Source organism: Simochromis diagramma, unplaced genomic scaffold (assembly GCF_900408965.1).
Source record: "Simochromis diagramma unplaced genomic scaffold, fSimDia1.1 OVJJ01000816.1, whole genome shotgun sequence".
Classification (NCBI taxonomy): Eukaryota; Metazoa; Chordata; class Actinopteri; order Cichliformes; family Cichlidae; genus Simochromis; species Simochromis diagramma.
Genome location: NW_024386908.1, coordinates 8447823 through 8471705, shown reverse-complemented (window position 1 = coordinate 8471705; position 23883 = coordinate 8447823). Strand labels below are relative to the sequence as shown.

Here is a 23883-nt window from a genome sequence, read left to right as displayed (position 1 = left end):
CCGGGAGTCCGGTGTTCTCACAGCTCTAGTGGGCCTGTAACCCCGGCTAGCTATCGAGCTAGTGGGTAACAGACGTCTCCGAAAACGTCGGAGCGCTTTTGAAAATATGTGGTGTCTTGATAAACTGAGCAGATATTTGAGGTTTACACAGCTACATTCTCGCCTGAAAATATGTTAAACGTGTATTTTGTGACCCAGAAAGAATAATAAGAGTAACATTAAAACTAACCAGCTGCCGCCATTGTTGGAAACTGAGCTGGGCTGCGCTATGAATTCTGGGACACAGCTTCTTCTTCTTCTTCTTCTTCTTCTTCTTCCGGGTTTAACGGCAGCTGGCATCCTTGTACATGCAGTGCTGCCATCTTCTGTTTCAGTCCGTTATTACACTCTTAAATCCTGCTACTTATTCCTGTGGCTTTTGTGATCTTACAAAGCTTCAAACGACGCGTCGACTATTAAATCAGTCGTCGATGATTTTAATAGTCGACGTAATCGTGACTAGTCGACTAATCCTGGCAGCCGTACTTCTAATACACCAAAATGTATTTTATGTTTGAATAAATGAAACCCCACTTAGAAAAAAATTGTTTCTTTTGAAAGATCCTGGACATTTTAACAGTTGTGAAGTAGATTTGTTTTGATCACATGTTATGACTATGTATTTAAATTTGAGAATAAACAAATAACTTTGGTTTTTCCTGTTTGTTTCTTTGTCTTCCTCAAAAAATGTAGTCTCCTTCAAGTCAAGTGGCAGTCCTGCCCGCCTTCTCAGTGGATTCCTGGTTGGTCACCCATCTCACCAACCAGATTTCATCAACATCTGCGAGTCTGTCCGCTGCCCGCTGAGTTCACCTCAGTCTTCGTTGGAGGCCAGTCCAGCACTTCAAGCTGGACGGAGGAGAGAAGAGTGGGGCCGAGGGCCCAACATTTGTGTTGCGACATAGAACTTCAAATCTCATAGCACAACATACCACAGAGTCTACGCCTACAGGTCCCATGAGTCCACGGGAGAAAGCAGACTTGCCCACCTCAGGTTCTTCAACCAGTCACCTCAGCACCGCAGAGTGCCCCTCGCACAGTGGGGTAAGTATCACACGCGCGCACACACACACACACACACACACACACACACACACACACACACACACACACACACACACACACACACACACACACACACACACACACACACACACACACACTTGCTGTGGTTGGTTCAGAGCGGTGAGGCGTGATGTGGGTCAGCTGGTTACACTGTAAAAGTATCCCACCAAAACACACACCCTCAAGTTCATAAATAAACAGGTGTTGTTAACAGGAAAGTATAATATAGTGTAACTGATGCTGACCAGTCTGTTGACCTAATAATAAAATAAAAAAAACATGAGCTGGAGGATTTTTTTAAAGTTTAATTAAAGAAATGAATGTCAATTTTCTTTTATATTTTATATCAGTTTATTAGCAAAGTGCAAACTCGCTGGGGGCTCTTGTGTAGATAAATACAAAGTAGATTTGAAGCACACACACCACACACATCGATTAAAAACAGCAATTGGCACTGAGGGTTAATCACTTGGTCATAGTCTGGCCTCAGTTTGTGTCCTTTGGAGTTTATTGAACGGCATATTTAATTTAACATAAAAAGGCTGCGAGGCTTTTCTTTATTAATGAGCATTATAAAGTTAGAAATGCCAGTAACTGTTTAGGAACATTTTGGACCTACTTTGTTGTTAGTTCTGCGAGTGTGCTTTTGTTAGGGAATTATCCTTTAATCATTTAACATTAAACCATTAAAAATAAAACAAATAAAGCACAGTACATAAAACATGAGTTGAAGTAACACATTAACACTCTTCTCAGTGGGAAGTTTCCTGGAGACAGAAAAGTTGTGAAGTATTTTACATAAAGCATATCCAGTACAAAAAGCACAATCTATGCCATTAGCAGTTTGACAAAGCTGTGCGTATAAAACTTCAAATGCAGTCTGCTGCTATACCTGAGCAGCTTAGAAAGAGTTGCTGGAGAATTAAATTTTGCACGTTTTCATCACGAACCTCCTCCTCAGCTTTTCCAACCTCAACTTATTATTGACACCCTCACCACCTTCTAGGCTGCTCAGACTCAATGATGAGTCATTCTGGGGTGTAGTAATTAGCAGTGCATTTTGATGAGGTTGCCTCAGGGACTGCCTGATGTTCACTTTTGGTTCCTCTCTAAAATCTCAAGCAATGTGGATAGTGAATAAGGCCAAAACTCACAGCTCCTGAAATAAGCCTGTTAGTACTATATAGAGTTGTCTTCGTGGAAGGAAAGCAAATGTTACCAAAAATCAGTGTGTTTAGCACCATATGAAGGTAACCTATCACACAAATGTGCCAGACACTCACCCTCAGAGGCACCATTTGTCCTTTTTCAGACTGAACGTGTGTGTGTATACAGTCGGAGCTGCTGTTCTATTGTTCGCTGTGAAAGACGATCAGCAGTGGGACACTGAGCTGAAACACAATAGTATTTGTGTGTCTGCTTGTGTTTGGCCTTTTTACCCGCTGTAACAGAACACAGACACCTGAGACAGCATCGGGGCTCCCTGCCCCAGTCAGCAGGGACACACTGTGTTAACACCCCACAGGCCACATTTGAATTTTTAAGTGTTTTGCTCAGGTGTTAGCTTCTCTCAGATGTGTTGTTTGTGCATGTGCGGTTTGGTTTTGGGGGTGGCATTACACTTCCTGTTTTCCGTGAAACTGGAACTTTTTTTTTTTTTTCTTTGTCAGTGTGACCTATATATTTCATATGTTTGATTTACATTTGATTTTATGGTAGGGAGATGATCTCCTGTTCAGAAAAATTTACACGTTTCTGTTTTTCTGATAGTTTTGAACTTGTCCCTGTGGGATTCTGGCATTTGAGTGCTTTCCTGGTCACACCCCTCTGTTGCAGAGACGAATTTTGAAACAATAGTTTCACATCCCAAAGTCATCAGCCTGCTATCTTTGCATGAACTATGTGTTATAGGGAATTTGGTGCTCATAACTGTTTTAGAAATAACATAAAAGTTAGAGATTGTCATGAAAGATGCCTGTAAGGGCTAAAAACACAACATCATTAAAGTCAAATTATGGGTCTTTTTACAGGTCATTTAATTTACTGAAAGTAATTAAGATGTTGAAGAATTTAAGGTGGTAATATCTGTTACATGAGTCCAGTCCAGTTTAAAGTTTTTCATAATGGAGATAATGGAAAATAATTTGAGTAGGAATAAGAAAATATCTCACATAGGAACAAAAATATCCACAGAACCCAATAAACTCAGTCAACATTATGTCCTCTGTTTCGTTTTGGTTTTTTTGTTGTTTTTTATAAAAAAAAGCTGTTTATCAGAAGATAACAAATAATGACAAACTCTCATAACACATGTAGTACACACAGCACTGAATGAGACACGGCTAAGGAATTTGTTTTCAGTCACGAACACACAACAACGTAAAAGGAAAATGCCAACAGACGAATGACGTCTTCAAACATCCTCACTTCGTCAGGGTGTTTTTTTTTGTTTTGTTTTGTTTTTTTTTATTAAACTTTTATCCATCTCAGGTTAATGTAACATCACTTTTTACTTCCTTTTCTTGTACCTGTCATCCACAATCACAGTCATTAAGTAATTCTAGCATCCTTCTTAGTCATTATTCATTAAACCCTCGAACATTGTGGGGAACAAATTAGCACTTACAGTCACCAGTTAGTATATTGGTTATACCTTGCCGGTGCCAGGTTGGGCCTCCTTTTTCCTTCAGATCCACTTTAACTCTTTGTTACACAGATTCAACCAGATGCTGGAAACATTGCTCAGAGATTTTGGTCCATGTTGACACGAAAGCATCACAGTGGCTGCACATCCATGATGTGAATCTTTTCTTCTGCATACTTTGGTTGTAGCCATTTTTCTCTGACCTCTGACATCAATAAGGCATTTTGTCACAGAAACTTCAGTTCACTGGATGTTTTTATCTATTTTAGACCATTTCTGTAAAGCTTAGAGATAATAAATCCCAGTTGATCAGCAGTTTCTGAAATGCCAACAATGTAATTTCGAAGTTTCCCTAAATGTTTCCCTAAATGCCTTAAGTTGCTGCCATTTGATTGGCTGATTGAGTATTTGAACAAAGTGGCCAGTGAGGGTTTTCTATTTTGAAGTAACCCACCAGCATTGTTTGTGAAAATATCAGCAAGAAAGCAAATAAAATCCCCTGCTTTTAAAAAATCTCCCAGCTTGGTAAGGCTTTCAGAGCTTCCATTCTTTATCCAGTGAAGCAAGCAAGGAAAAAAAACTTGCTTCAAGGTCTTTAACTGTGAACAGCTTGATAAAAATCTAGGACTTTGTTGCTGGACTTGCGTTCATTTGCACAAACAGTTTGTCTTGTGACCACTGGAGCACTGCACTGTGTGTGTGTGTGTGTGTGTGTGTGTGTGTGTGTGTGTGTGTGTGTGTGTGTGTGTTTACCCTTACTGCCCCAAGAGAGCAGCTGTACATGTGTGAGTCACATGTCTATTGTGCTGTGCAAGGGTTAGCGTGTATAAGTGTGAGCACTTCCCTCCAACACCAGTTCAAGTTCCAACTCTTGTGTCATTGGTCCTCAGAGTTGGACCATGTAGTTTAAAGTTCACTGGAGGATGTTGAACCTCTTTTGCTCACCCCTGACCAAGCTAGAGAAGCTGATCATTCATTACAAACACAGTATGTGTATGTAGGTGTGTGTAAGTGCATGTGCGCCATCATTAGTCAGGAGAAAGTCATTAGCCAGGTATACATATAGGGTAGTTAATGAGCCTGAGGGGAGCTGGATATATGTTTCTTTTTTTGTGTGTGTGTGAGCGTGTGAGGCATTGGGCAATATTGCTGTTTTGGGACTTTTAAGAAAAACCGCCTCATTTAATCTTGAGCAGACCGATACCTTGAGGGATTTCCTCTTCTTGTGTCTATATATCATCCAAGACCAACTTTTTAGCTCATGCTCAGAGGAAAAGTGTTGCAAGTCTTTCTGCTGTCATGCTCTGACATTCATTTTTCGTTCTTTCTTTTTTAGGTTTTATTCAGTATCTTAAAAGATCCCAGATACAGCACATTTTGATTCATTTTCACAAACGTTCTTGCAATAAATAACTGTGCAATCCCTTCATCTCTTTGTTTAGTCTTTAAAAAATGTAACACATCCAAAATGAACAACCACTCCCACTTTAATCATGCCATGTTATAACAGACTGATAAATTGAAATCACAACAGAATATATAACCTTTTTATTTCACTCTTAAACTACTGCCACGTTAAAAAGTGTGAAGCATATCTTCCCTTTGGTTTCACCTGCACAAGTGCCAAGGTAGGTCTCCCCTGCATAATTGATTTTCCCTGTGTCGGGAGCAGCGCTGGGCTCTCCAAATCACGACAAACAGTATCCCACAGCTGTTTATGTCGTCAAACCCATTTTGCACAGAGGCATTTTTTGAAAAATGTATTGATAGCAATGTTGAATATTATTACACAGGAAAAAAACAACTACAGTAAAATAATCACACCGTGACGCCTCTGCCTTTCTAAATGGAGGGACAGTAACTGCGTGTGTATATGCAAGCGTTTAAAAACTGAAGATAGTCAGATTAACAGTATTTTGTCTCTATCTGCCATTCTGCAATTCATCTCATGTAAACAATAACGTGGCGCACAGCGTGACGTGAAAAAAGGCACATACCTTTGACGTTGTGTGACGAACTCTGTATTCCTCGTCCACACATAAACGTAAAAAAGGAGTTTTAAAAAATCTCAGTTTTCGGTGATTCGAAACGCCGTTTACAAGTGGACGAAACAGCTGCGTTTTCAAAAATGCCCGTGTAGGTGCGGACGTAGCGTAAAAGAGTTAGTAGAGTATTTTATTACTACCTGTAATTTATTGCAGATTACTTGTATTTGCTTAATTGTTTACTAAATGTTTGAGGTGTGAAAGAAACCGCAATGGAGCAAAATATGGGTGTGTGTGGCTGGAGGATGTGTTTGCGTGCGTGCGTCAGAAGGAGGGGGGGGGCGCGAACATTTTTCTTATAAAACAAAGGGGGGCCTAGCAAAGAAAGTTTGGGAACCACTGACTTAAGGCATTAAAACATCCCATCACTTAACAAAGCTGTTGAAACTCAGCGTGCCTGCACTGCACTGATAAGGTTATTTACCTTGTGTGTCAGACACAGATGCATTTTGCTACAATATGAGATAAGAAAAAAAAAATGTATATTTGTGGTATTTCTATTTTCAGTAAACACATGTACCAGGCTTAGCTTTGCAAATGTGAACACTGTGTTTGCTGTTTCCGGCTAATCTTTGAGTTTTGGACTGTTGGGCAGGAAGAATGAGCCATATGAATAAGTCCGTTTCAGCTTTGGGCTGCAAGTTGAACATGCTATCAATTCTTTTTAATTCAGTGTTTGGGAAGAGGCTCCCAACTGTCCTTCGGGAATTTGTTTTCCACCCCCCAAAAAATGGAGAGGAGAAGTGTTCAGCTTATACATGACACCAACTGTGACACGTTTACACAAAATACACGTGACTGTGCCAGACGAGCAACGATCTGGGCCTCGCTGACCTCCGGACTGTGTTGTTACTCATACACGATGAGCTGGTGCATGGTGACCTCACGGAGATAAGAATGAATGCTTTTTGGATAGATGGGATCATATCAGTAGACATGCACTCTCTCCTATACAGAGCGAAATCTGACTCTGTAACCTCTGCCATAATACCTTGTTGACAACCATGCAGCTGAGTCACATGTTCAGGCTTTTTCACAGGCGTGTTTATCTCTGAATGTAAGCACAAGTGTGTGAGGGGTAGCCCAGAGTTCCAGGAAAACTGTCCTGCTTCGCTGTGACAGACCTCCTCCTGTCCTCTCAGTTTTTAGGTCTGATTACAGCAGCTTCAGCTGAGCAGCTGGCAGCTCGGCTATTTGCGTCGCCTGCTGCTAAACCTCAGCACTGTGGCTGATTTCAAATGAACTGATGTTTCACAAGAAAAGCAAAAAAAAGTTTCTGTGCCTGCATCACTGGCAGTCGGTCATTTTCAGTTTCTCTGTATTTTTCTTCCTGAGAATATGCGCAGACACCCATAGCTTCCTCTTTGCAATCAGCCTCTTTCATCAGCTTTTACGTGGCAGAGAAAGACGAAAGCTGCTAACTACCAGCTACAGAATACCCATATTAAACCCGCTTCTCACGATCAGAGCAGGAAAGCACTCTGGCAGGATTTAACAGCTGTTTTTGCAGATTTTAATAACAACATGTCTACGGTCGTGTGAAAACAGCCTCCAAAATGTCAGCTTCACACCAGGTAACAGAAACTGCCTTTTCAGTCATTTATTATTTGTAATCAAACCTTTTGTGTAGGGGGAAAAAAGTTTACTAAGCTAGCATACTGTAGCTCAGAGCAGGAGAGCAGGTTGTCTACTAATCGGAAGGTTCGTGGTTTGATCTCTGGCTGCTCCAGTCTGTATGCAGAATATCCTTGGGCAAGATAGTAACCCAAGTTGCTCTAATGCATCCATCGAAGTGTGAATGTGTGGATGTTGGATAGAAAGCACTAGAGCATAGAAAAAGTGCTTGTATTAATGGGTGTGACTAGGTGAACAAGGCATGTTTTATAAAGCAAGTATGTGACTGTGACTTGTCACAGTGCATGTCCTATTATTTTTAGCTGGTGGCCATATACTTGAATACTATTCCACTCATGCACATCATAGAACTTTTTACCTGCTAATGTCTTAACATACTTGGTCTGCAACTTGCAGTTTTCATTTCTGATTATTTTTCAAGAGGCTAATTTTGGTTTATTTAAGAAAAAAAAAAAATTAAAAAAAAAAGTGTTAAAAATGAGGTCAATTGTACTAAATCACTATTTTTCTGACAAACACACTAACAGATTATGTCCCACGGTGTTATGTGCAGGCGTTACTTCAGAGCTTCAGCGTTGTCGTACATAGTGATTGTTTGGTGAAGTTTTGTTGATAAAACTCAGCCACAAGATTCAGTCTTGTTTTCACATGATGTTAGCATAATTTTATTCTGATATTCACGTGGACTGAAATTACAGCAAGACAGGTTAGGCGAGTAGCTTGTTGCTAGGATAAATTATAAATAAACTGTGCGCTTTGCATCCAAAACTAATCGGGGATTTTAGTCGGGTCATGAGATGACAGTAGTTGTATTGATAACTGCAGTAGATGCTATGCTGCTTATGTGTCATACACTTTCTACATCAGCGAAGAGCACCACACGTGTCTCAAAAGCCGACGAGGATATAATATCGCAAGAACAGCTACTCGTCCGTCTGTGCATCTGCAACCGAGCATAATCCTGACCTTAGAGGACATGCTGTTGTTCCTGCTGTGCACAGACACGTGTGCACACACAGAGTTACTCAAGAATCTCACAATCCACAACCAGACTGGCAGCACCTGAAGTTAAGGCCACACCTGTATTACTTGCATGCATGGACACACATGAGAGATTATCCATGAGAGATGCAAAGACCGGAGGGCGCACGTGATTGTTTGGCAGTCACCCAGATACCCTCTGCTGACATAGTGCACTAGGTCCTTTGCACATAAGTACACCGAGAATCACCGTTAGGTGAAACAGCAGATTCATGAAAATATTGCCCTCAAGTGTGATGGAAGCTTTTGTCCCTTCCTTGCATTTTTGCGGCCTCTGATTTGTTCTCATGTGTGGTTAAACACCGTGTGCACACAGATTCAAGGAAAAATAAACTTCGGAGACGTTCACTTTCAGTTCCTAAACGGCATGTCATGGTCAGTAGGCACACGTGCACGAGCAGAGACCTTGCTGTTGCAGTGTATTTTGCTGGTGGGTCTTTAAAAACGGGGTTAGTCATGCATTATATATAAAACGGGACTCTCATTCTCCCTCTTTCTGCAACCCACTTGTTCTCGTGTCCCTCTCTGTCTCGCCACTTTTTCCCTAATTTCCTCACTTGGCCTTTTCCTGCTCCTCTGGAGTATTGAAAAGAACAAGAGGGATGCCATTTCTAATCATCTTCTATTAAACATAAATAAATCTGTGGCTTGTTAAGAGGAATAAAAAATAACAATAATCATCAGTGTATGTGTTTTGATGCATGTGTGGCCTTAATACTTATCAGCTTTCCCACCTGAATCCGCACACATCATCGGTGTGTCGGCGAGCGCTTAACTGTGTGCGACTGTTTGTTTGCGTGTCAGTAATGATGAATGACTGTGTATTTATCACAAAGCGCTAGCCATATTAATTCTGCCACAGACTACCCAGCGGTGACAGCTATTGTGTTGGATTGAATTCACACTGTCTGTTTAAGCCTCTATTTATAAATGATAGCTCAGACAAACAGGGACTGCAGCGATTTAATAATAAAATGGCTTTGTTTTCTTTACACAATAGCTTTAATTTTCTTCCTTTTACAGTTTTGTTAATCTGATTTGTTTGTGCATGCAGTCAGATAGGGATGATAAAATGTGTATTTTTGCATGCGCGTATTCTCTTATAGTTTTTGTGCACCACTTGCTGGGATATGGGACAGTTTAAAAGCTTTGCACGGACTGTCTGAGGAGTTGTCAGTAACAGCGTTAAAGGTAGAACGAAAAGAAAAACGATGGAGCTCAATTCTCGAGTTGTAAATTTATGAATGTAAATAAGTTGTTACGTTTCCTGGTTTGAATAGTGAAGTAGATTAAAGGGAGGTCAGTTTATTTTACATTTTGGCTTATTTTTATACACTTCATCGTCTTGCTTCAGTAGACTTGTCTCGCGTGCTGACAGCGTATGAATCAGCGCGGCGCCTCAGCTGCACGGGCACAAATCTGCAAGGCGGCTTTCAGCTGTTTGAGTCTGAGAGCAGCTGGAAGTGTCGAAACCCTGTTTTTATTTACTTTGTTTGAACTAATATTAGCTTTTATTGCTGGTTTATTCATCTGGATTTTTACTTACCACTACAATATTTTATTATATATTAATAATTATATACCTTGAACTGCAATACTTGCACAAAAGGTGCTATATTAAAAAAAAAAAATAGTTTTTTTTTTTGTTTTGTTTTTTAACATAGCACATTTAAACACAGTTATGAGTTTGACATTGACTGAAGTGTTGCACATGAAGCCACTCATGTATATAAGATTTGAACAAGACAACTAAAGGAGAGTTACAACTTTTAGAAAATAAGAAACTTAAAATATTTAATTAAAAAGCTGTTCACTGGTAAAAAAACAAAAAAACAAACACTCTAATTTGCTACAGTTAGCTTCAGATGAAAGTGGTCTTAAATATCCTCAGTGTATGATCACATTGTACAGTGTGTGCTCTTCCAGTCACTGGTCAGCAGTAGGTTTAAGAAAGGATCCATGATGAGTCTTGTCACTCATGTTGAATGTAATTTGCACGTGAGAGGAGGATTGCACAAGCTTAGATCGATGATAGCTCCCACATGTTTGAACTGGGTAGCATGCAGCCAGAGCAGGTTCATGGTAAAGGTGTCAGAAAACAGCTGGTCCTCTTCGACTAAGTGTGTGTGTGTGTGTGTTTCTTTGCAGAGCGTCCCAGAGTGCGACGACAAGAAAAGGGTAAGCGAAGAGGATGACAGAGGAAGAAAAGAGGAGGAAACGGAGGAGGAGGAGGAGGATGAGAGGAACGGTGATGAAGGCTTCATGGGAATGACTCCACTCCTGCAAGCACACCACGCCATGGAGAGGATGGAGGAGTTTGTACACAAGGTGAAAAAAACAAAACAAAAAAAAACAACCCAACCCCCCCACACTCACAAACACACTTCAGACCTTCGTCTTAACTCGTCTTAACTTATCTGAAAAGATTGTTAGGGAGCGCTCCACCTTTTAATTCCACCGCCCACTAAATTAGGTACTCCTCCCTTGGGGTATGTTTGCTTTACTGAGGAGGTTTTATAACAACACTCAATAAAGCCACATAGTAAACGACAGCAATAAACCCATAAAAACAGCTACGGTAGAGTTCTGTGTTTGCTTAGTTGTTTGTTTTTTTTATCGCTTATACAGAATGTGTTTCAAAAGACGGAGAGTTAAAAAAAAAAAAAAAAGAGTTCAGTAATTTTAAAGTGCAGTTTAAGAGCATAAAGCTAAAAAAGGCCAGCACTGTTACCCCGCAGGAAGCTCTTCAGATGTGGTTCTTGATACAGATGCAAACAGTTACGACACTGTGATGTAAAGACGCGTCACTGTGTCGAAATAAAAATAATCACGCGACTATAAGAATTAGAGTGTGTGCTTTTGAAACAGCACAGCCTGGACGAGTGTCCTGTAACTAAAAATAGCTGTATGTAAATTGGTGGAGTCAGTATATTTATTTACATAATAGTTGTCATTTGACACTCCTGATCTGCACTCCAGTCCAGTAAACTGCAGCAGTTTTCCATTCATACCAGATCATGATGTAGATGTTTCCTCTTTTTCCCTTATTAACCAATCAGATGTGGGAGGGTCGGTGGCGCGTCATTCCTCACGATGTACTCCCCGATTGGCTGAAGGACAACGACTTCCTGCTTCACGGCCACAGGCCTCCCATGCCTTCGTTTCGCGCCTGCTTCAAGAGCATCTTTAGAATCCACACAGAGACGGGAAACATCTGGACACACCTGCTAGGTAAGACAGACACACACACGCACGCACACGCGCGCACACACACACACACACACACACACACACACACACACACACACACACACACACACACACACACACACACACTGAGAGAGTTTTCTAAAACTCAATACTTTTGTGCATCTTTAACTTTCTGTATTCTTCATTTTAAGCTTTAATCCTAATCTTAAATTGTCTCTGCAAAAATGTTGAGGCATGATGAGATGGCAGATGTATTGGAGAACACACGCACACACATGCACACACATGAACACACGCACACATGCACACACACCACGAGAACAGGATTAGGGTTAACGGCTGGAAATTACAGGAGTGGGATTGTTTTTTCCTGTGTGTATTTCTGAAATGTATTACTCCACTCCTTATTTTATTCTTCAGCTAATCTGCATATTTATCCAGACTTCATTAGGTAACAGAGAACCTTGTGCAAACCTGCTAACTTGTTACGTTGCATAAAAACGTGTGTGTCGAAAGCCAAGCGGCTGCCGTCAGTAGACGGGTCCAGGAAATCCAGTGTGTTATTTTTCTGCTTGAGTGGAAGAGTTGTAGTTGATCCCAGGTTTTTAAAACTCTTTATTTTATCCTTCCTTCTACACCTCTATAAACAAGTTTTGTTCTTCTCTCTGCTGCCACCTTGTGGCGTGTGAGAGTGTGCACCTCGGCGTCATTGTAGTGGAGAAATTGTGAGTCCTGATACTTTTTCATTTTAATATCACTGATATCCATCTTACCCCGTCATCTCATCTCTCTGCAGGCTGTTTGTTTTTCCTCTGTCTGGGCCTGATGTACATGTTCAGACCCAACATGTCTTTTGTGGCTCCGGTCCAAGAGAAGGTGGTGATCGGGATGTTTTTCCTGGGAGCCATCCTCTGCCTTTCATTCTCCTGGCTCTTCCACACAGTCTACTGCCACTCTGAGGGCGTGTCCAGAGTCTTCTCCAAGTAAGAAATGTCTCAGTCTTCATGCTGTTTTGGTGAAGTCTTTTCTTCAGCAGTAAGCTCACGATGTTGTTGTGTCTCCAGGTTGGACTACAGTGGGATCGCCTTCCTGATCATGGGCTCCTTCGTCCCCTGGTTGTATTATTCCTTCTACTGCTCCCCTCAGCCCTGCTTCATCTACCTGATAGTGGTCTGTGTACTAGGACTGGCTGCCATCACCGTATCACAGTGCGACTTCTTTGCCACTCCGCAGTACAGAGGAGTCAGAGCAGGTAGATTGGGATAAGTGAGGATGGGTTGGGTTTGTGGTCATGTGGCTTCAGGCCTGTTATTTACAATAGAGGACACCATATTTGGTCCATAAACTGCATATTTCGCTGCTAAGGTGTGGCACTAAGTTTTGCCTCAACGTAACCCTGATTGATTTGGTGTAAAAATATTTAAAAATATATAAAAGCATTTTAATTTAAAATTAGGGGCAGCTGGAGGCTATGGCAGCTGTTGTAGCTAAGGAAGCTGGATTACCCATAGAGATCAAACTCAACACCGGTTAAAATCTTTTCAGTAAAAAAATTAAGATTGGTGTTACTTGCTTGGTTGTCTAATCTAATAATCCATGAGTCAAAAAATCTGTTATTACAGGTTTAAGTTGGTTGACAGTCGATGTTCTTAAAGCGGCCCTTGCTATATCTGCTCACTCGTGTATTCACTTTGTGTCCATTCTTTGTTCAGGCGTGTTTGTGGGCCTTGGTCTGAGTGGCGTGGTTCCCACCCTGCACTTTGTCATCAGTGAGGGTCTGATCAAGGCGACCACCATTGGCCAGATGGGCTGGCTGTTCCTCATGGCCACGCTCTACATCACCGGAGCCTGTCTGTACGCCGCCCGAATCCCCGAGAGGTTCTTCCCCGGCAAGTGTGACATCTGGGTGAGTGTCTGTCGCCGGTAAGGAAACATGTTTGGATTAGAAACTCTTCACCGTGATTCTTATGTCCTGCTGTTCCCTCCGCAGTTTCACTCCCATCAGTTGTTCCACATCTTGGTGGTCGCCGGGGCTTTCGTTCACTTCCACGGCGTCTCCAACCTGCAGGAGTTTCGCTTCACGGCAGGAGGAGGCTGCACTGAGGATGGCAATCTCTAACACACATACAAACATACACTGACCCTTTCATCATTTACTGACACAGTGAAAACCGTGTCAGGCACCGGTTCTTACATCCACAGATATACACGAACAGACACATACACACTCACTTCACCCCCAAACTGAAGACCGAAGTGGCTTGTCCTTCTCATAGGACGCGATTAAATCCAACTCTGTCTGCCTGTCTGTCCCCATTTCCTCTGGCTCCGTTTGCTTTGACTATAAAACCACTTCTGTGACAGCGTGTTTTATAAAAGCAGTTTCTGAGACTCTTTCCAGGAAGTAATCCTTTTGTCCGGGAGGATACCAGACATTCAAACCTCCCTACGTTCTCTTCTTGGATTAATGGTTTGGTTTCCAGCAGAAGCGTGATTCATGCTTTAAAAAGGAAAAAAAAACCAAACATTTTTTTTTTTGTTTTGGTTTTTTTTTTTTTTACTACTTTTTTTTTCTTTTTTGCTGAATGCTGTTTTCCAAGTTGCCTCTTTAGAGGATGCAAACAAATGAAAGTATGGGGGGGAAAAGAAGAATTGAGTGCAAAATTGATTCTTTCTCTCATTGTGAAGCTTTGCAAATGCGGACAAAAGGGTTAATAGTCACTTTTAAAATTTAAAAAACAACAAAAACCAAACAAAAATAACAACTTTTCCATGTAAATAAGATTTCTAAACTTTGGGTTATAGATTTGTAAGAAATATATATTTAAAAAATGACAAAAAATGATGGCAAGAATAAATATGATAGATGGTAAACCAATTAGAGCCGAGGGGGAGAGGTGTCAATTCTACACTTGTTCCAGTGTTCGGTGGGAGGCGCTTCAAGTAACTTTTTTTTTTGTGTAAGGACACGAGGTGGGGGAGGTTTTAGAGAAAATTTATTGGCACAACATCCAAATCCTATCAAAACATAGTACACCGTCTCCAGTGGCGACACGGGAGTCACTTACAGGCGTGAAAACCTTACAAACGGTGAGCAACACAGATTTCGTCTTAACATCAAAAACTATGATTATATATTTATGAGTTATCTAAATATGTAGCATCTTCTTTCTCTGATTGAATTCAACCTAAAGCTTATTTTTGCTCCACCACTATATGTTTATTTTTTCTAATATTTCCTTAAATGATTTATTAAAACACATAAATGATACTTTTCACAATATTTTTGTAAACACGGCCCCAGAATTAGGTAAAACTGGAATCATTAGTTTCTGCTCCTCCTACATGATTCTTGATGAGATTCATGTCCACAGACCACAAATATTTAAAACTAAAATTAAAACAATTTTCTTTCTTTCTTTCTTTTTTTTTTGGATTGCATTTTCATTTGTTCACTGCTGTTCTTGCATTTCAAGCTTTAATTTTACGTGTTTCTTTTCTTTTGTTTGCTTCGTTGTTTCGTTTCGTTTGGCGAGGGCCAAAACGTTCCTCCCTCCAAACGTTCCGACTTAAAGGGCTCATGATTAATTAACACGAGATGAACTTTCAAGTTTATACCAAAATCTTACAACTTGCACAATAAAACACTTCTGAGCTTGTGTTTCTGGGGATGTGTAAACTTTTTAGGTGTGCAAGTAAAATGAAAGTTGATCGATCGTCTTTGCATCGCAAGAAGAATTTTTTGTTTTCATCTCCATTTTTTTTTTCTGTTTCTTTTTCTTTTCTCTAGTTTATATTAAATTATTTCTCTCGGGGAGGGCATACTGTCTGAAGCACACAGTTCGCTCTGGTGGTGTTTGATTGCAATAGACCTTTATATCTGCTGTATTGTTCTAATAAAAAGGTTTTTGAAGCAGTCACTTTGTCTTGGAAGTGTTATTATATACACAACACTGAGATCACATCACATAACCTCCTTGTTTTCTGTGTTAGTTAACACTTTACTTAAGCTGCAGCTGAGTTCGAAGTTTTAAAATATTAGGTTGTAGATGATTTACAATCCTTCTTCTACCCACACTTGGGTGTTGGGTATGAAAGATTCCATACATGTCAATACAAAGTAACTGCTCATGTAACCCTCTCCTCTGGGGTTCCTTGTGTAGTGGCATTCAACAACGTCCTATCACCTGATGCAGGCTTTGCTGACACCTTACTGGATAGAGATGCCAGCATGTGGGAATTGAACTTGAGACACCGTCTCCAGAGGCGTGTAGTCTCACCACTATGCTATCCAGCTTGCTCAGACAGAAAACCTGCAGTTGCAAATTTTTTCTTATTGATAATTTTCCTTATTTTTTAAATTTAATGTGTGTTTAAAATGCGTTTTAAGTATAAAAGTGCAAAAGTCTTGATGGATCCATCATTTCTCTATATTTTGTTAGGAAAATAGGAAATGGGTGCTGTGATTTCTTGAAATGTGCACACATACATGGCAACATTAAGGCAAAAATGGAATTGACAAGCTTGAAGGTGAATATTTGGTATGAGCACCTTTATTCTTCAACACCGTCTGAACTCTTAGGCAGTTTTTTTTCCTTGTAATTTCTTTAAGTCTGGAAACATTCAGAGATGACTGATCTGTTGATTGATTAGATATTTTTGCCGTAAGAAGCAGTTGATCAAGTGCAACTATAAATATTTAAACAACTGAAGGAAAAGGATAACACAAACAGTTAAACAACAAAAGAATAAAGGATTTAACATCCATTTTTTTTAATTATTCATATAAAAACAGATCTTATTGAAAGACCAGTTCACAAGAAAAAACAGTAAATATTTAGACTTTTGGAAAACAGCATCATAACACAGTCCTTTCCTCAGATTCACTCTCATATACGTGATTCAAAAGTCTCGTTGCTAAAAAACAAAAACAGTCGAGCATGCCTTTTCTAAAGAGGTGAGGAACAAACATCCTGTACAAATAAATGATAAGAGAACAAAAAGGAAATATTCTTAAAACCAGAACGCTATAAATACATTCTTTAACCAGCAGAGACAAACAAATACAGTTAAATTAAAAGCACTTTGGTCTTCCTCCTCAAACACACTGAAGATGATTATGCTCGCATTTTTATGAATGAAGCTTGTTCCAGTGAACCGAGGCAACCATTTGTTTCTTTTCCGTGGGCATCATTACTTCACGTACCGTTTCGGATTGAATTCACACAAATCATCAGTACACACGCTGAACTAGCATTCGCTATAACACCAGACACACACAAACTGTATCACACAGAGTGATGTAAAAAATATTGTTGATACAAAGTAACTTTTCTTCCATTGAGAACGTGTTTTTAAAGTGCATGTCTTTGTTCACACTCAGACACAAGAAAGACTTCACTGAAGTGTCGTGTACACCAACGTCTAAAGGAGCTCCGAGCGTTCAACAGCATTTTATGTGAAGTCCAGTCAGTTTATAAAATATCTGAGTTGATTGTGATCACCTTTATTTAGGGTTCAGTTTTATTATCTGAATGAACTTCTAATTGAGATTTGACCTGGTGGAGTGAAGGGAGAGGCAGAGATCTCCAGTACGAGTTTCCGTTTCATTTATCCAACATTTTGCTTTTTGGGGATTGTCTTCTTCATGCTAGGACAGCTGAAACTGTTTGATCTGGGACTGGGAGTTGATAATGAAACCATCTGCTATGCAGGTGCGCTGCTTAACGAGCTGTTGGACACATTACATTTTGGCAACCTATTTTTATGCTGTTATATGAAGTATCCAGAGAAGTTGCAGTTATCAGTTCACATTTTAACATTAAAACTTCAGTCTGAGATTCACCAAAAATCTTTGTCGGTCCAGTCATCTGTGTATTTAAAGGGCATCCACTAGCCACAGGAAGCAGCTAGTGGTGGGGCCCAAGGTAAGCTTTCCTCAACTTAGAGATGAATTGATGCATCTACTGGCCGTTGTTAATCGACACGTTAGCGGGTTGAAGATACATTAGAGCAGATGTGGGCATTATCTGACCATTGGTGGCCCATGATAATTAAAACATTTTTTTACTCATGTGTGTGCAACTAAATACAGTCGTAATAAAATTATGTTTTATGAGATGTGGCTATTTATCATTGTCTAAATATGAACTTAAGTCAGAGGTAAAGCTGTGTGGTCATTTGGTATGTTTGAATTGCTATTACAAGACTAATCATAAAGAGAAATACAAGAACTTGACTTTTTACAAATCGACACATCCAGGGAGAGAGCAGTCAAGACCAGCGTTGCGATTTTGTGAGATATCGCCAAAAAAAAAAAAAAGTAAACAATAAGAGTCAATGTTTGGTGGAGAATGTGCCCCTCTCTAGCTGAACCGTAATAAGATGGACTGAGGACACTGCAGGAAGTCTAGAGCTTCGGTTGGAAAAACAAAGTGGACAGATTTGACTTTTCCTCTTTGCCCCTGGATGAGACGTGTCGTCTCATAGTCTCATAAACAGACTAGTCTGTCTATGAGACTAATTTGTCCGTAAAAGAACGGAAGGAAAACATATTAGAAAAATGGGGCAGCAACGCATGCTTGGATAGGCTCGAACTGATGGTTTTACAACTGCTGTCGTACTCTAAAAGCAGATGCAACATTAAATGACTGAAATGAACCCAGACCTGAAAGTGGTATTTCTGTCAGAGTTAATTTTTGTTGATGTTGCAACTAAAATGGTTTGTTCTACTTTCAGAGGAGCGTGAGACTGAAGATGGTGACATAGCTACCACACAGCTGCCAGGTGGCTCAGTCTGGGCAAAGTGTTAAAATAAATAAATATCAGATACTGAATCTGACTTTAATGCACTTGTTTAGGCCCAAAACAGACTGGATCTCTCTCACTGAACAAGAAACAAGAACTGAAAAGCTCCATTAAACTACCAGCAAAGTAGCACTTTGTTTAACTTTAGACTTATTTTCAGTTTTGGGGAATGTTGAAATCAAACAACAATAAAATGTTGGCCTTTCTATCCCCACTTCACATTTTTATTGCCTAATTGTAACATCTACTCTTATCAGTTGCAGCTTAAAGAGAGAAAATATTGAGCAGACTTGAGTTCAGCTTATTGGTGCAGCCCTCCACGACAGTGTTTCTCATGTGGCCCTTTGGGAAACAAAGCACACGTGGCTTTGCATGTGTTCTGAACAAAGAAAGCTGACAGGTGACACCGTCGAGCCGTTTGAAACCAGTTCACCTGCAAATTTAATGGACACAGTAGATGCTGTGTCAGCTCTCTGAGGGAAGTGTTACCATCTACTCGCGTACTGCTGGAAATGCTCCTGAAACCACTGATGCGGCTCGTAATATTAAACTGGAGCAAAAATTGAAAGAGGTCTTGCTTCAGGTCACGCCGTCTAATAGTGAAGAATAACTGTAGACATGTTCAGTCTTCTTTCTGTTCACACGTCTGCGGCCGTGTCGCTTTTCTCCCTTTTGGTTTTGGTAAATGTCATCTGCTCTCTAGTTTTGTTTTGCTTTTAAATACCTGGAGAATGGAACTGTCAACTTCCCTTAAGAGATATTTGCATGTGGCCTGAGTGTGAACAGGTGCAAGACACCAGCAATGTTTTTAACCAAACCAGTTAGCAGCTTGATCTAAAGGTGTCCGTGTGGAGCATTTATCTTAAAGAACATGTTACACCTTCAGTGTTTGTTTGTAATAAAATTTAAAAAATGTTTGACGAACTCAGTTTGTTTGAATAAAACCACTGGACTAACGTTTGCTTTTTTAAAATCTGTTTTGTTTTGAAACTCAACATATAAATAACATTCAGTTTAAGCAAAAAAAAAAAAAAAAAAAAAAAAGGAAAAAATACAATAAAATATTTTTGCCTGCAAATGAGTTAAAATGAAAAGCTGCAGATCGAGCTGAGAACCTCAACCATCACTTAATAATAATTTATGTTCACACAGTGTTCCCCCTACCAACAACTCGGGGGGGCAAGAGGAAAAAAAAAAAAAAAAAAAAATGTGGGGGAGGGGGAAAAAAAGCACACTACTGTGTTTTTGTTTGTGAAGTGAAGATAACGTTACTCCTGTTGAAGCCAACTTCATGTGTGTAAATGCAAAAAGCATCCCAACAAGTCTTGATCCGTCTAAAACGACAGGGGAGATTTGCTTTAGAGCAGGGGGGAGGAAAAAAACAAACAAGCGAGAAGTCTCCCCTCCAAAGCGGTAACCTAGGGGAAACACTCATAACACTTTTGTTGACAGGTAAAAACCGAACTTTGTGTCACAAAACACAAAAACATGAAAGAAACTAGAATTCAAATAAAGCCTAGGTATAAACACTGAATGGGTAAATAAATAGTCTGTGAATTGCACAAAGTGGAAACGTTGAAGGTCAAAGCACTCTGATATGTCGAGGCTGAGGCTCGGTCTCTCGGTGGGTCGGGCCAGTCGGACGAGCGTTCAGCCAGTCAGTGAGAGTGAAGTGTTGACGCCGTTTCTCAGTCCACTGTCATGATTTGATCTTCCACAGCTGTGAACGGGAACAAACGAACACACGTCAGACACTCGAATCGGAGAATTCAGCCAATGAGCAGCTACAGTTTAACAACAAAACGCAGGATAGGTATCAAAGGTAAGATCAACAGTGCTGCAGGAGGAGCCAGATTAGGTGTCAGCTTATTAGACATTTGGTCTACTTCGTTTATATCTCTGCTAAATACTGGAAACTACCCAATAGTATGAAGCCAGCTAAAGCTATTTTATTTAAACCTGCCTCGATCACCACGGTAACTTACAGTAGTGTGCAAAAGTCTTCATTTTTTTTATAGTTTGCTGGGGAAATGGGTGGAACAGTTTATTGAAATGTGCAAACATACATGGAAATACGGAAAACAGGCAAAGACAAAAACAGAGTTTCTACAATTCTAATGAGCTTGAAAGTCTACATTTGTGTGACATTTATTCCTCAACACAACCTGAACTCTCTTAGGCAGCTTTCTTCTAATTTCTTTAAGCGGTGTCCAGGAATAGTTCTCCATGTTTCTCGAAGGACATTCGAAGCTCTTCTTTGGATGTTGACAGCATTTTGTTTTGTTCTCTGTCAAGTTGGGCTCATATCAAACTGTGTTATCTTTATCGTTTTTGTAGATTCAGCTAAAGTGTTTTTCCAACATGGCGAAACACTTTTGCACAGTACTGTACGCCCTGCTAATACTGAGCTGGACCTTTTCTGTAAGCAGTGCAATATAGATTTTTGTTGAAGGAAAACATTTTGCAAAAGAAACCTGGATCAGCTGTGTCTCACGAGTATCACAGGAGGCTGAAGTTACAGCAGTGAAAAATGCAAAAACGCATGATCACAGGAACTTTTCGTGCATTCAGCTGGCCATGCACATGTTTTCATGCCTAATCGTAATCTGCTACCACAGCTAATATATAACACAGAATAGAAAAGAGTCATTTTTGCTTTAATTTGGGTAGGAGCTAACATGATTTCAACATCTCTGTCATTAGGTTTAGAGACACTGTCAGTCCTGCATGCACCAGTGTTTAAATCCATCAGCTCTAATATGCTAGAATATGTGACAGACAAATGGCAGCACTAAGAGCCACTGAAAAAACAAATATTAAGTTATGAATTCACATTTTCTACAACACAGATCTCTTATTTGCAGCATCATTGGCTTTTACAATTAGAATTTTTATAGCCTGTCTTTTGTGAATATCTGTCACCTGTTTCTGTGATAATATCTCGAAAGTAGGCAGCAATTAATCCATTTTTGTGAGGAAGACGAGTGAAATCACACGCCAAGCACCCCCTGTTACACGAGCTCGTCCTGAGCTGCCTCAATCAGAAACGCTGCTGTGACACCCGTCATCTCTGCCTGGATTTCAGGTTTTTGTTGAACCAGCTAATGCAAAGAAAGCCTGTCTACGACTGCCTTTGATTTTAAATTAGTGCTCATCTGCTCCCTCATAGGTCAGAATTCAGCACACGTACTTCTCCATCACAAACTCATCTTCCAGGGATTTGATTTACACTGCAAGATTATGATGCGATTTAACCCAACAAATCTTGAAAATTCATTTTTGGTGCTAAAAAAGGATTTTCAGTCCACATTGTCTGTTTTGCACCTTTACTGTTTTACTTCCTCAAAGGACAGAGGTTTTTTTTTTTGGGGGGGGGGGGGGGGTTCCACCACAGGACAGACGTGAACAGATACATGTGACTAAAGAGCGTTCACGCATAAAATTACCTTCAGGTTAAATCCTAACAGGTCAGATATGACTCCCGACACAGCAGACAGGATGACCACCTGGGTGATGTTGTAGAGCAGAGGGTTCATCGTCAAACCGTACAACCTGAACGGAGTATCCAACTCCTGGAGAAAAGGAAGAGTCCGATTGTAAAAGCAGGGGCAGTTGGTGCCAGATGACCAACAAGAAAGGGTATTGAGACTGTGTGTGTACCTTGAGTAGTTTGGTTGCCAGTTTTAAAACATTGTTGACCAGTGTCAGCTCCTCCTTCTTGTTTGGCTTCTTCTCCATCTTCAGATACAGGTTAATCTGTGAGAAACGCAGTGGATCAGGGTCAGAGTTTGGACACGACACTGATCATACTTGTATATTTTGTGTGTGTGTGTGTGTGTGTGTGTGTGTGTGTGTGTGTGTGTGTGTGTGTGTGTGTGTGTGTGTGTGTACCTGTTCAGTGAGCAGGATGGAGGTGTTGCTATACTTTTTGCTGGTCTCCGAGCCCAGAGTGACGAACCGGAGCAGGAACAGAGTCAGACTGGAGCACCAGATCACCAGCTCCCAGTTATAGTGACAGTCCAGGAACGTTTCATGGACATGCAGCAACTGGAGGAAGAGAGATAAACACACTGTTCAGTTTCTAAAACCAAAAATAAAACACGGACTTGCTGATACTGTAATTAATTTTTTTTTTTAATGTATATGAAATGCCACATTCGTAACAAGCTGCAGTGTCTTTCAACTCATTTTCCCTTTTTTTTTACAGCACAAGTACTGTAAATGTCCCAAAATAATTATTCTGAAGGTCGATGCATTCACATATTTGCTCTTTATCAGTTTTACAGATCAGTTTTACTTGAGCTGACTGTTCTGCTAATTGTATGACTGACCCCTGGTGGCAGAAACTGTGCAACACATGTAAGACTCGTCTGCATCATGTGCAGGTTTAGGCTCTGCAGCCAATAAAAACTTGTTTTACTGGCTAATGTGGAAAAAGCTGTTATGTAACATCTTGAGGCCTCACAGCTTTTCAGGTAAAGATAAAATCTTTTTGATTACAACATCTTTAAAGTGACTATAACGGGCACAGCCAGATTACCCTGCAGTGCTATCTGCTTGATCACTTTTATAAACAGAGCTGATGATGTCAAACACTCCTTCAGTTCCTAAGTGCAAACAAGCATGGCGGCGCCACTGAAAGTTAAAACACTAATTCTTTCAGTGCCTAAAAACAAACAAACAGTGAAAAGTAAAATAGCAGCAAAGTTTAGTGGGTTAGTGAAACTGGGCTACATGATATATACTGATGAGCTACCTGGTGGGTAGCTATAGTGTGATTAGGCTTATGCAGGCTGTTTTTTTCCCCCCGTAGGTTCACATGAGGGTCCAGACTTCCCATGGACGAGAGGATTCTACACTTTGAATAGCAAGACTTGATGGAGCACAGTAGTTGCAAGCTGCTTTGATGAGACATATAGTCTCAGTCTCAGGAAGTGTGCTTCAGGTTACGCTGTAGAGCTTCGGGGGGGTTTGTGATTACGACGTAGCTACAGTGCAGGTGTCCTGCTGAAGCATAAATTCCTAGTTAAAAGGGATTTTTTTCCCTTGAAGTGTTGAAATAATTAGTACCCAGGTCACTGTGAGTCCATGAGCTGTAGTTTAGAGTTTTTAAAAAAATGTAGATTAAAGACAACTAACCGAAGAATGACAATTTAATATACTCCGAGAACCGTGTAGAGGAATCTTCCCATTGAACTTTTTGTGATTTCCTGCCTCTTTGGAGCAAAAAGAGCCCATACAAACACATTAGATATCAGTGAAAAGCCCAGGATGTTCTCTATTTAGTACATCAGGACTTGGTCAAAAGATAGACAGGGGTGCATTCGCTGTCAAAATAAAAGACGTGCACCAGATAAGAAGTTGCAACGCGCGTTTGCGTACATACGATTTTCTGAA

The 23883-nt window shown here is 40.3% G+C and overlaps 2 protein-coding genes across 6 annotated transcripts in view; one reads left to right on the top strand and one right to left on the bottom strand.

Moving 5' to 3' along the window:
- Positions 1-15597, top strand: part of adipor2 (adiponectin receptor 2) — a 29336-nt gene extending 13739 nt beyond the window's left edge. Inside the window, exons 2-8 of one of the 2 annotated variants that reach the window (XM_040035248.1) lie at positions 733-1083; positions 10618-10797; positions 11529-11700; positions 12476-12662; positions 12744-12931; positions 13392-13585; positions 13670-15597. In XM_040035248.1, coding sequence (XP_039891182.1) covers positions 997-1083; positions 10618-10797; positions 11529-11700; positions 12476-12662; positions 12744-12931; positions 13392-13585; positions 13670-13798 — 1137 coding nt within the window. In that variant the 5' untranslated portion in view covers positions 733-996 and the 3' untranslated portion in view covers positions 13799-15597. Of the gene's footprint in view, positions 1-732; positions 1084-6075; positions 7368-10617; positions 10798-11528; positions 11701-12475; positions 12663-12743; positions 12932-13391; positions 13586-13669 lie in introns of those variants that run through there. The other variant, XM_040035249.1, reaches the window with a different exon arrangement.
- Positions 15598-17019: 1422 nt separating this feature from the next.
- LOC120735696 (protein PHTF2-like) overlaps positions 17020-23883 on the bottom strand; it is a 54469-nt gene continuing 47605 nt past the window's right edge. For all 4 annotated transcript variants that reach the window (XM_040035247.1, XM_040035243.1, XM_040035246.1 and 1 more), the window contains 4 exons: positions 22378-22533; positions 22147-22242; positions 21933-22058; positions 17020-20206 (listed from right to left, as the gene is read on the bottom strand). In XM_040035247.1, the coding sequence (XP_039891181.1) occupies positions 20186-20206; positions 21933-22058; positions 22147-22242; positions 22378-22533 (399 nt within the window). In that variant the 3' untranslated portion in view covers positions 17020-20185. The remainder of the gene's footprint in view (positions 20207-21932; positions 22059-22146; positions 22243-22377; positions 22534-23883) is intronic.